At 35.3% G+C, this 13,145-nt stretch overlaps 1 protein-coding gene across 1 annotated transcript in view; it reads left to right on the top strand.

Moving 5' to 3' along the window:
• TRPM7 (transient receptor potential cation channel subfamily M member 7) overlaps positions 1–13,145 on the top strand; it is a 58,802-nt gene that overhangs the window by 31,545 nt on the left and 14,112 nt on the right. The window contains exons 10-25 of the mRNA XM_030498149.1: positions 374–446; positions 713–813; positions 1,734–1,868; positions 3,255–3,308; positions 3,850–3,990; positions 4,556–4,690; positions 5,294–5,574; positions 6,058–6,286; positions 7,490–7,645; positions 7,784–7,927; positions 8,596–8,724; positions 9,200–9,484; positions 10,588–10,762; positions 11,297–11,429; positions 12,251–12,435; positions 12,832–12,964. Of these exons, the coding sequence (XP_030354009.1) occupies positions 374–446; positions 713–813; positions 1,734–1,868; positions 3,255–3,308; positions 3,850–3,990; positions 4,556–4,690; positions 5,294–5,574; positions 6,058–6,286; positions 7,490–7,645; positions 7,784–7,927; positions 8,596–8,724; positions 9,200–9,484; positions 10,588–10,762; positions 11,297–11,429; positions 12,251–12,435; positions 12,832–12,964 (2,489 nt within the window). The remainder of the gene's footprint in view (positions 1–373; positions 447–712; positions 814–1,733; positions 1,869–3,254; positions 3,309–3,849; positions 3,991–4,555; positions 4,691–5,293; positions 5,575–6,057; positions 6,287–7,489; positions 7,646–7,783; positions 7,928–8,595; positions 8,725–9,199; positions 9,485–10,587; positions 10,763–11,296; positions 11,430–12,250; positions 12,436–12,831; positions 12,965–13,145) is intronic.

The raw sequence follows: 13,145 nt of genomic DNA, 5'->3' as shown, positions 1-13,145 counted from the left end.
GTCATATTTGGTTAAACATGTTTGCAGGCAGGTTAATCTCATAGAACTGGAGGGGTAGACAGTACTGTGTGGTGTTTATAGACAATAGAAAATTGTAATTTTAGTGGGAAAAGATGTTTAAATTGATTGAAGAGTGTAAAGGGTTTCTGCTATGCTTTTTCTCGTAAAGGATTGCCTTGTGTGGCACGCAGTTAGGAAAACAAAACGAGTGCACACTAAAGCTAAGTTTAAATCAGGCATAGGTTTAAATTGCATCAAAGATAAGGTGACTTGTTAATGTATTTCAGTTCCTGACGTAAAAGACTGGAGCCAATCACCTTTGCCTGAAAATAACTTCAAAAATATGTTTTCCCCATTTTACTCTTTTGGACAGATCACAGTTTTTCATATTGGGTCAGATGAACATCAGGACATTGATGTTGCAATACTTACAGCATTGTTAAAAGGTGAGACTTTTAATTTTAAGAGCTATTGTTTAGTGTTTATATGATGGAGTATTTATAAAATACTATATTCTGCAGAAATCTTTAGTTTTTAAGCAAATAATTATCTACTATGTTTTCACATTGTGTAATACCCTACTGTGTCATAAATAATGAAATATACTGTATAGCTTTGTGGTGGATTGCTTGATTTGGCCTTTTTAGGAAAAAAAAGTTTATTATCTTGCATTTTAATTACTTTTTTTCTCTCATTGTCTTTGCTTCTTAAGGCACGAATGCATCTGCATTTGACCAGCTTGTTCTTACACTCGCGTGGGATAGAGTTGACATAGCCAAAAATCATGTTTTTGTTTATGGGCAGCAATGGCTGGTATGTAATAGTCGGGTTTAAGCACAATGGTATTTTCTAAAAGAGAGAAACTCAGTTTACTGTAAAGAATGAATCTTTTCACTTTTGTAAAGAGAGACTGCAGAATACTGGCACGTTCATTTTGAGGACAATAATTTTTGCATACTGCACAGTCCTGCAGCTGTTTTGTGTATTGCAAATGGTCCAAAAATCTTAGAAATGTGCAAAGTGTTCTGAATGACTAGGGGAGAAAAAACCTTGCAAAAGGTGGAAGCTGAATTCATGTTGGTCAGATGCTCTTTCTTCCTTACAGTTGCATCATCATAAGAAGTTCTTAAGAATCATCTAGCAAAATGCTCTGTTGGCAGCACTGCAGTGTCTTTTGAAGGGGAGGACAAAATGTCTCTTTCTTGTAGTCTGCAAATTAGTTTGAAAACTGCATTGTGCATCTTGCCTTTTTCCCATGTTACTGTAAAAATAAAACAATCTTACACGAATGTGCAGTCAAAAGTCAAAACAAACTATAATAAGGCTTGTTGGTAGCAATGATGGTTCTGAGCATTTGTCTCTGAAGCAAATTGGGCTTTAAATATTTTATGTATTTTTGTTTTCTCCAGTATCAATCTATGAGAACAGCTTAACTATGTTAAACCAAATGTCTGCTTAGTCACATGTACTGTGTCAGTAGGAGATGCCAATGGGAAGAATATAAAACTTGCTGATTAAATCTTCAGAATACTCTCTCAATCTGTAATTGTGTCAAGTTCAGGGGATTTTCTGAACCAAGGATGGCATCTTTGTAGTTCTTGGCATACAAGGTTTCCCTAGCCCTGTAAGTGAATGAGGTCGATCTCATTAGTGTAATCTAAGCGCACTTACTTTTGTGATGCCCCATTTTGCTGGTTCTCTCCAGGCTCTACCTTGTTACGTATTTGTTGTAGGTCGGCTCTCTGGAACAGGCTATGTTAGATGCCCTTGTGATGGATAGAGTTGCATTTGTGAAACTTCTGATTGAAAACGGAGTAAGCATGCACAAATTTCTTACAATTCCCAGGCTGGAAGAACTTTATAACACAGTAAGTGAATGATTGCTTTTTAAGCTACTTTTAGAACAGCTTTTTAGTTGCTCAGTGTGCACCAGTCTGAAAGCCATGGGGTGTTGGTAGTGAAGGCTCTCTCATGAGGTTAGAGATGAGAAGTGTGTGCCGTCTGGCTGCTTTGTAGTGCCGCAGCTGCTTTCTGGCTGTCCAGAAATGGTACCACAAATATAGTCTGTCAGCAGGATGTTAATCTGTGTTTGATGTTGGGGATGGATGCTAAAGGAAAATTGCAGCCTTGTTGTGGAGCATATGAAATATGGAAATCACAGTGGGGAAGAGAACAAGAGAAAGTCAGATGGGTGAAAGTTGTGCACAAAATATGAGGTCTATAGATAGTATAGTTAGAGTTTCATAAGATGAGTTCCATCTATAGCAGCTGATATGAACGTAATAGTTGTAAAAATAATTTATTTTTCGAACCTGCATAGTTACAAGTATTACTTAGAAAAATTTTGTTGCTGTAGGTGTTGATTTAAGAATTTTGAGGTAGTTTTGTATAACATTAGCTACTTCTTGGTGGAAGGTTTTTTGTTTTGTCCTGTTAGATGCTTAATGTGAGTAGTACACAAATGGGACTCGGGCTTACATTAGCATTCTCATTATCTCCTTTTGAAGAAGAAAAAAAAAGGGAAAAACAAGGTATTCTTTAGCTAATGAAGCTCTGTAAAAGAGCCCATGTGATCAGCTTTTGCTTTTTATTTTTAATTAACATTTTATGGTGTTGCTTTTACACGCTTGATGTGCTTTTGATTGAGTTCTGTATGGGAGCTAGGTGTCAAAAAGTGTAACAGTTCATGCACTCACAGGAAATCAGAGAAAGAAGAAAAATCCGCTTTGGTAAAAAGAGGGAATATTCAGACTAAAAATCTAAAAAGCAAGGGAGCTTTTACTGTGAATCCTGCAACACTGTAAAGGTTAATATCACTCTCTATGTGTTCCTGTAAATTAAAATGTTTGTTTGTTAAAACTTGTCTCTATAATATTACATTTTTTAATAATAGAAGAACCCCATAATGCTGCTGTTTGCATTCTGGTGGGGTTTTCTTCCCCTTTGTGGACAAAGTATGGGTGTATTAATTATGTCTCAAATTAAAATGGAAGTAAAATGCAACAAAAAGGGAAATAGTCTATAGCTAATGCAGTCGTTTGAAATATTTGCATTTATTTGATGGCTACTGTTTGAAAACTAGGGGGTTTTGAGTTGGTTTGGTGTTTTTTGGTTTTTTTTTTTGGTTTTTTTTTTTTTGAGCCAACATGCATAAGTATTTGGCTTCTACTGTAATCTTCTCATGTTGTAATTGCACTCTAATTTCTCATTCCAAATTTCCCCCCCCCCCACTTTCTTTTTCTTCTTTCATAAAGAAACAAGGCCCAACTAACCCAACACTCTTTCATCTTGTTCGGGATGTCAAACAGGTATGCTGTGAATGTAAAAATCTGTCAAACTACCAAAGTTAATTTTTTTAATGATTTCTTATGTTTCACTGTTAATTTAACCTTGGGTTTATCAATTAGGTTTTATTGTAAGTAATAAGATACCTCTGCAGACATTCTGTTGTTTACAACATTTGCTGTTGTATACTTAGTGCTCTGATGCCAGAAAGGTGTTAAACCTGATGAGTGTTGTCTTTTTCATCTTACTTATGAATGTTTTCCTTCTTGGGGGGATTGAAAGCTGGTACTCCCAGCTAGGAGTAATTTTGGCTGTTAAAACAATAGACAAAAAAAGTTGTCTGTTGTGTTCTGTCCCCCAGTCCCTCATCCCTCCTGGTTGTGTCCCCCTCCTCAGATGAACATCTACTCTGCTAGGGGAGATCATGCGAAAAAGAAGCTATCACCTTGTCTTTTTTGAAACTCATAAATATGGAGCCATATAGGTTATTTTTTTAAGTCATGAAAGGCTTAATTTCTTCAAGATTATAATTTGAAAAACTAAAAATGCCTTTTGTATTCCTAGGGAAATCTTCCCCCAGGATATAAAATCAACCTGATTGACGTGGGGCTGGTTATTGAATATCTGATGGGAGGAACCTATAGATGCACGTATACAAGAAAACGTTTTAGAGCGATATACAATAGTCTCAGCGGGAATAATCGGGTATGTGGCAGTTGGATAACAGGGCATGCTGATTCATGTCTTCTCAATTAAAAAAAGCCTATGCGTTTTGGAGAAAAATTGGATTCATACTGTTTTGTTCTTCTAGTCAGTGGACTGGTAATAGTAAGGCCTATGAGGGCAGCTGGTAGCTGTTTTGGCATTGAGGACAAACAAAAAGTTTTGTTCTCCTGCTGCTTATTCTAACACATCTAAATTCCTTTTTTGTTATTCCCACTTTCCCTACTCACAGGGGAAGAATGGGCACTAAACATGCAGATTTACCAGACTTGGGATGCAGGTATCTTGGCTTCTTGTAAAGCAACAGGTGTAACTGTTTACTTTGTGACTTCTTAAAAGCAAAACAAAAACAACAAAGCAAAACATAACAAACAACTTGTTAAATAGAAATTCTGGTGGTTGTTGTTAATGTAAGTTCCTTGCTGTTTCAGTAGCGCAGCAACCGTTTAATTGCTCAACTAAGTATCTAGCTATAAACAGATTATTCTGTAATGCTTACTAGGTAAGAGTAACCAAACCAAACCCTGACCCCTTATTCTTCTTGCAGCGATCTGGGCGAAATCCTTCAAATACTACTCCTCAGATGTGTAAAAGCCATGAGCCTTTTGGTAACAGGGCAGACAAGAAAGAAAAAATGCGTCATAATCACTTCATCAAAACAGCGCAGCCATACAAACCAAAGGTATGGGTGTTGGAAGGGAACATGGGGGAGTCTATTTTGAGCAGTCAGAAGTGGAGAACCTGGTTTAAATCCAGGTGCCACTGAAATGTGAGTACTGGCTTAAAAAGCTGGAATTTCAGCCTGGTTTTTGTACTTGTTTATAAATTGTCTAGCATGCTTAGAGGATTCTGTAGAGAGTGTTTATTGTTCTGTATAGTAGTCTTCTGGATAAGCTTTGATAAGTTAGGGAGGAAAAAGCTTATTTTTGGCATAGTTCTAGTAATGGGGGTGGGAGTCACATATCTTGTAGATGGAGCAAGATTTGACTGTATGTTACTGTAAGCAGTCTCCATGAGTTTCCTCATTTGTATGTAGTTATACTAGTTAACTGCTTTGCTTTTGATCTATAAATCAAAGTATTTCAGTCTCCCAGTTACTAAAATGAGTTGGACTCAACTGAAATTTTTGAAGAAAAGTTCCAGCTGCTTTTCAAGTCTTTGCAAGTTCTTTTTTCTTTTTATAATTATATATAATTTGGTATTGGATCACTAAGCATTTTATTTCAAGTTATGTAATGACCAAGTTCAGAGATTTAAAATGTGACTTTGTGATTTTATTTTAAAGATTGACACTGGTGCGGAAGAGGGAAAAAAGAAAAGAACCAAAGATGAAATAGTAGACATAGATGATCCTGAAACAAGACGTTTTGCTTATCCTCTCAATGAGCTTTTACTTTGGGCGGTGTTAATGAAGAGGCAGAAGATGGCCCTCTTCTTCTGGCAGCATGGGGAAGAGTCTATGGCAAAAGCCTTAGTGGCTTGCAAAGTGTACCGTTCAATGGCATATGAAGCAAAACAAAGTGACCTTGTTGATGATACTTCAGAAGAACTGAAACAGTATTCCAAGTAAATTACATTTATATTGTTAACAATCTTGTCTTGAAATTTACAATAAAAATAGTGGCTATATAAGAACAAACCCCAGACTGTTGTATTGGCACGCTTGAAGGTAATTCCTGTTTGCAAAAAGAATTAAGTGGCACTCTGTAGAATTTTTACATTAGATATTGCTCTCCCTTGAGAGCTGTTACAAGTCAGGATTTATAGTTAAATTGAAATGATACCGAATGTGCCATTTACTTACTTCCGTTTAATTTTCTTGCATGTTTTAACAGCTGTTTGTAACCTGCATATGGCTTTAATAGAAGTCACAGATTTGCACATTGTAGTTACAAATTAGTTTTCAGTGTATCTGTACAGAAGGGACAGGTAATAGTCCCTTCAAGTTGTGATACTGGGAATTTGACTGTACAAGAAATTTCAACCTAAGATCAGGGTCATTTCTGTAGATACTATATTTTTTTTTTTGTTGGTTTGTCTTCATTCTAGCGAGTTTGGTCAACTGGCAGTTGAACTGTTAGAACAGTCCTTCCGACAAGATGAAACTATGGCAATGAAATTGCTAACCTATGAGCTTAAAAATTGGAGCAACTCGACTTGTTTGAAGCTAGCAGTGTCATCAAGGCTTCGTCCATTTGTAGCACATACTTGTACACAGATGTTGTTGTCAGATATGTGGATGGGAAGGCTGAACATGAGGAAGAACTCATGGTACAAAGTAAGCATTGTCACAGTTTATTGGTGTGAAAAGGATAAACGGAAATCATGTTTAAATGGAATGAAAGCATGTGTTTAACTGCTATTAGTATAAAGCTTTCACAACTATAACTTATGTTAAGAAATCCTGTAAAAGAGTCTTCTATAACATAATCAAAACTGGAAGTATTTATTGAAAACTCTTCTTTTGACACTCTTATTTTTTCAAATAAGGTACAGAAATGTAGAAGGCAAAACCCAGGCAAGTAATCAGAGGCTTTAATCAGAGGCTTAAAGAGATCATGTGAATACTAATCCACTACTAAAAACATAGTGGTAAAAAAACTTAACAGACAGAATGCATTTTGGCTTTTTACAGGCAGCACATAAGACCTCATGTAGAAAAGCTTTGTGTATATCCTATTTTGGAGGAAGAAACCGACCAAAAGCAGGGCACAGAATGAAATAAGGGTAGGCAAATCGGGGATAGGTTTTCCAGTGGTGCTCTTTGTGATACAGACCAATTGAAAAATGGGAGTTGGTTATTTCTTAGAGATGGTGTACAAAAACCTAATTGTTGCCAGGAAAATAACAAAATAAAACTTTCCTACAAAATATCTGCAAGCACCATTTAACTTGTGACCTACTAAAATCTTCTTTGATAACTGATTAACCATTTGCTTGCTTGCTTTGTAACTGGCTAATCACAATAAATAGCTTCCACTTACTCTCTTCATCCATACCTTAGCTCATTTTTCTACCATAAGTTAATTAAAAGAAAAGGGGAGGGGGGGGAGAAAAACCCCCAAATCATCCCTCAACAACAAAACCACAACCTCCTATATGCTTCTTAAATACACCTTGGCAGTACAAAGTTGCATGGTTTTTGGGAGTAGATTAATGAACAGAGTGTAAACAGAGTATCTCTGGATCTTCAGGCTTGGAGTACATTCTATCTAGTGACTTTTAATTTTGGAATTTGTTGATTTATCCCTTTGCTGTATCTTCACGTTAAGGAACATTGTATATATATCATCCATAGCCTCTTCAGTGTGTATATAAGTAGTAACAACTAATTATTTTCTACATTTTTTTTTTTTCTTCCCTCAAAAATACGCAAGTGAAATTTGGATAATATATTTTCAGAGGATATTCTCTGTGTTATTTCATTCTGATACTTTAATATAGCTGTGAACTATTGGCACTTAGTTTTCATCTTTTCTAGGTGATACTGAGTATTTTACTCCCTCCTGCTATATTGCTGTTGGAATATAAGACCAAGGCTGAAATGTCACATATTCCTCAATCTCAAGATGCACATCAAATGGCAATGGATGACAGTGAAAACAACTTCCAGAGTGCAGCAGATGAAATACCTATGGTAATGTGAGGCAGGGGGAGATATTAAAACCAATATTTATAACTTAAATAATTATATTTTAAAATCAAAGCAAGAGTTAAAATGAATGTCCAAAAGCATGTATTTCTGTATGTGAAGTTAACAGTCCTTTCATTTTAGGAGGTATTTAAAGAAATAAGGATCTTGGACAGTACTTTAGAAAAGCATGATATGGAGACTCCAGCAAAACCTAAAAGACTTCCAATTACACAGAAATTTTATGCATTTTATCATGCACCAATTGTGAAGTTTTGGTTTAATACGGTGAGTTTTCTTCTGTATAATGTGTATTTTATCTGGAAATCTAAAGCAGACTTTTGGGTTCTTTTCCCAACATGTACCTCTGTGAATGGAGTCAAAGTTTAAACCCTTTTTTTTTTTTTAAAAAACAAACAAAAACCCCCTTACCTTGCTAAGCTGGAAATGAGAAGTACTTGGTTTTGAAGCACTGCTTATGCACATGCAGTGCTCCGTGGTTTGGGGTTTTTTTTCAAGTTCATGATGTTGGCTTTGAGAAATACTTTGTTGTTGTTGTTAAGAGTAATTAGCATCAACATTTTTCATCTATCCTGAGTAATTAATTTCATCACTTGCTAGCAGGAATTCTATAGTCATTTATTAGGCTAAAGTGTTCATGCACAGCTTTGTTTAAATTACTGTAATAGAAACTCTAAAATATGTGTAAAAGAAAACTAGCTGTAATAAGAACAAAGCTTTGCTAACACTAAATAGCTTATTACAGCTATTTTCCCTCTTCTAAGAAGAAAATGTTTTTATCCCCTAATAAATAATTACTTGTCTGCTTAAAAGGGTAAATATAGTACTATAATCCTACTTGAAGCTTTTATTGTATACCACATCAAAAGAGTCCATGAACATCTATAAAGAGCCCTTCAGAAATTACATGTATAATTTCCATTGCTTTTTTTTAGTTGGCATACTTAGGATTCCTCATGCTCTACACATTTGTGGTTCTTGTAAAAATGGAAGAATTACCGTCCGTTCAAGAGTGGATTGTTATTGCTTATATTTTCACATCAGCAATTGAGAAAATTCGTGAGGTAAGCCTGTAACAATCTGGGTTTTTAGTTTTCTTTGTCAATTAAACCAGTATGCTTTAAATTGTGTTTATAAACGAGAGAACCTAAGAAACTTTTGGGAAGTTTTATATGAATTTGGGGATGACAGAAATTTTGGGTTTCTTGGGCCCAACCAAACGCGTAGAAAGAAGGGCTCTTTTCTGTAACAGCAACTGCCTCAAAAGAAAAAGCAAAAACACAAAACTCAACCAACCAAACCAAAAATGCCCCCTAAAGCTAAAATTCCTTCATAAATTGTTCAACAGGAGGAAACATACATCCTCCTTGTCCTTGTCGTGGAGCTGACACAGTTAAAACACTGGTTTGTATTCCTCAGAGTAAACCAGTTATTCTTTAAATAGCTATTTCATTTTTGCAAGTATAAAAATGATAGTGATTCATATATTTCAGTGTCCCTGTGCAGTGAATGTGAGCATGACTTTCATTTTTATTGCAGATATTTATGTCAGAGGCTGGGAAGATTAATCAGAAGGTTAAAGTGTGGTTCAGTGATTACTTCAATATCAGTGACACAGTTGCCATTGTCACTTTCTTCATTGGGTTCGCATTAAGATTTGGAGCAAAGGGCAATTTTGGTGAAAACACTTACAGAGAAAATTATGTCTTTGTTGCTGGAAGAATAACATACTGTCTCAATATAATTTTTTGGTATGTGAGATTACTGGATTTTCTAGCTGTAAATCAACAGGCTGGCCCTTATGTTATGATGATTGGGAAAATGGTAAGTACTACTTTTGTTACTGATTTTTTTCTTTTTCCCCAGATTGAAATATTCTCTTGCTGCATCCATTTACAACTTTTCTTAAAGTTCTATTCAGAAAAAGGTTGCTTATCTTGGTTTGCTATGTCAGCAACTCAGTGTGCAGAATTAGCTACCTGGAATATAACTTGATGTGTTTCAAAACAACCACTGATACAAGGCCTCCTTTATTATGGAGCTTCCTCTGTAACATATCTGTAAAAAGCTGTCGAATCTTCCTTCTCTAGTCTGTTTTGTTCTTAGATGTCAGAGACTTGAATGAATATGATGATGCCTTTTTTTCTTGATTCATCTAACATTGCTTCCCTTTTGGGTCTGAGATGTATTTATAGTCTTGGTTTTCTTGCCTTTGTGCTCTCTACTGCAAGACTTTAACTTCTTTTGTGTCCTAAAGCACCTCGTATTTTGTGCTGTAAAAAACTGGGAATAGACTGTGGCTCTGTTCTGATCTTCTCACACAAAAAATATTCAAACTGTTTAAATTTAAAAATAAAAAACTTGGTTTTACTGTCAGTGAGCTATTCTAAATCTTTAAAAGATGTTAAGGCTTGAGAACTGTATGTAGGAAGGTGGAAGGGTTGTTTGTTTTTCTTCCCCTATAAAGTAGTTCGTACAAAGTTGAATCCTGTAATTCCTTAAAAATGAGGGCATCAAGTTGCTCATTTCTCACTTTGATTTCTTGCCAGAGGCATAGGCTCTGTGTTTCAGGCCTTGGAAAACTATCTGTGTTTTGTGCGGCTATTGAGTGCACTTAGGAAGGAATGTTTCTCTTTATAAGCTTCCACTCATCCACAATAGATATTTGAGTTACAAACAAAATACTCTCAGTTGCCTTTGGCAGAGGATATAAATACACTATAAGAAAGGACAGGAAAAAGGGAGTTTTTTTTTACAGGGTTTATTATTTAACAAAATTTTCTGACTGAAATGTGTCTCAGACTCTTTTCCTTATATACATAGAATCCTGTCAAGCTTACACAGTCACTTTAAAAGTGTTTAACGTTGTGAAATCATAAGTATGACCTTCTGGGTTAACTGACTTTTTTTTTTTTTTTTATTAATAGGTGGCCAACATGTTTTACATTGTGGTAATTATGGCACTTGTACTACTTAGTTTTGGTGTTCCCAGGAAGGCAATACTTTATCCTCATGAGTCACCATCTTGGACTCTTGCTAGAGATATTGTGTTTCATCCATACTGGATGATTTTCGGTGAAGTGTATGCCTATGAAATTGATGGTAAGACACTGCAATTTTGAAGCAAGTAAGGAGAAAACTTACTCTGATAAGGTCTTCCCAAGGTCTTATGAAATTTTAATTTTATGAAGTGAAATACCCAGTATTGTTGGCACTGATTCTATTCATTGGATTGTCTCTTCGTGGGTTGCAGCTGTATAACTTCTGGACTTGACTTTTCATTATCCTTTATAATGCTTCAATGGCTTAGAATGAACACTCCACTTAATTGTAATTTCTTACAAGGCTATTCCTGGCAAGATTTTTGTCATGCCAAAATTTTGGCTGTGGTGCTATATTATGCTTTTTTGAAATCCAGTAATATGATTATACTGTAACATTAACCAGAAATGTTGTCTCCTGCATTTTTCTACCATATTCCTAAATGCATGGAGACATTTTGAATTGTAGAACCAGTGTGTCATAGCTGGTTGTTGAAATCTTTATAAGTGGCCTTTTTTATTTTTTCCCTATCTATGTTTGCTGGGAGTTCTAAAAGTTGTATGTATTTTTCTCTGTATCTTTTTCCCAACACAGTATGTGCAAATAATTCTGATGAAAAAGTTGCTCATCTCTGTGGCCCAGGAACATGGTTGACTCCATTTCTTCAAGCTGTCTACCTCTTTGTACAGTACATAATTATGGTTAATCTCCTTATTGCATTTTTCAAGTAAGTATATGGATAACTGTTAATTTTTGCTTTGATAAGTTTCTTTTTCACTGCAATAAAATGACAAGATAAAAAGAACTGATGCCAGTTCAAAGCAATCCCATTTGCTGGAAGTATGTTCAGGTTCTAAGGCTGGTCTTCATCTCCTCGTCACTGCAAGTCTGTGAGAAAGAGAGAAATGTGTAATGTGACTGGTACATGTCATATCTATGAGGCTTGGGGAATTGGAAGTTTAAAGAGAATTCGAAAGTATTTTGTAACTTTCTCAGAAACAGAATTGTTTCTTAATCTGTATATTTGCTATTGTTCCTAAATGCATTTAACATTCTTTAGTTGGTTGAGTTGAATTGTAGTAAATTGTCTTACAGTTCTCTGCGTTTGATTTGTGGGAATAAGCCGCTCAGTGAGACCTAACTAAGCTCACCGTAAGAATTAATACTGAAGAGGGACAGGCTGCAGAATTTATGTGGTCTGATGCAAAACCTGGGTTTAGTTAGAAATATCTGTTTGTTTAGCAAGCTTGAAATTTTATCTCAGTGTAATTTATTTCTGAGGAAAGGTACTAAGATGTTACCAGATGAGAATTTTTTAACCCTGTCCTTGCTTTGGATCCTAATATTTTCTTGAATGTGTTTCCAACTTTCACTAAAATAATCTGTAGTAAAAAAAACAAGTATTTGCTTTTTTCTCTTACTCAACTAGCTTCAGAATTAAAGATTGTTTAAAGAAAAAACCCCAAAACCAAACGCCAACCCCCACCTCCCCTCCCACCACCCCAAAAGCCACCTTGATGTGTTAATATTTCTTCTGTTCCCTTTCAGCAACGTGTATTTACAAGTCAAGGCAATTTCAAACATTGTGTGGAAGTATCAACGCTATCATTTCATTATGGCCTACCATGAAAAACCTGTTCTGCCTCCACCACTTATTATTCTTAGCCACATGGCTTCCCTGTTCTGTTGTATATGTAAAAGAAGGAAGACAGACAAGACTTCAGATGGGCCAAGTATGAACAGTTATTATCCAAAAAAAGGCAGTAACTTTTTTGATATGATTAAAGCAAACTGTCAGAAAAGTGCTATGTTCTTGGTTATAATGTGCATTCTCAAGAAAGTCAAAGTAGGTCTTAATTTTCCATGTTTTTAATATTGGTTAAGACTCTTTCTGTTCAAAGTTAAAGTGTTTTTATGAATGGTGTAATGCACAGCCCCTAGAAATCTCCAGTAAAATTAATTTATGACAAAATCAAACAAAACCAGATTAGATTTCCTGTTAGTGTTAATGGGTGAAGAATATTTTTTCCTGAAAATTTCTGTTCTTATTGAAAATTCTTTTAAAATTTAAAAAAGGGATAAAAACTTCAATACATACATGTCTTCTTAACTGTTAAATCTCTGTTTAGAACTCTTCCTAACAGAAGAAGATCAAAAGAAACTTCATGATTTTGAAGAGCTGTGTGTTGAGATGTATTTCAATGAGAAGGATGATCAATTTCATTCTGGCAGTGAGGAGAGGATTCGAGTCACATTTGAAAGGTAGAATATTTACAAATAAAATTGCTGAATGTAGGAGCTTAGAACTTTTTCAGGTTTTTAACATGTCTTAAAGGGGGGCAAAATGCAGCTCAAGAACAGAAGTATTTATGCAAACTTTAGATGATGTCTTTCTGTTACTATGCAGAAACTAATAATGTGATTGATGCTTCCTGATCTGTAG

Source organism: Strigops habroptila, chromosome 9 (assembly GCF_004027225.2).
Source record: "Strigops habroptila isolate Jane chromosome 9, bStrHab1.2.pri, whole genome shotgun sequence".
NCBI classification, from domain to species: Eukaryota; Metazoa; Chordata; class Aves; order Psittaciformes; family Psittacidae; genus Strigops; species Strigops habroptila.
This window is presented reverse-complemented; position numbering and strand designations above follow the sequence as displayed.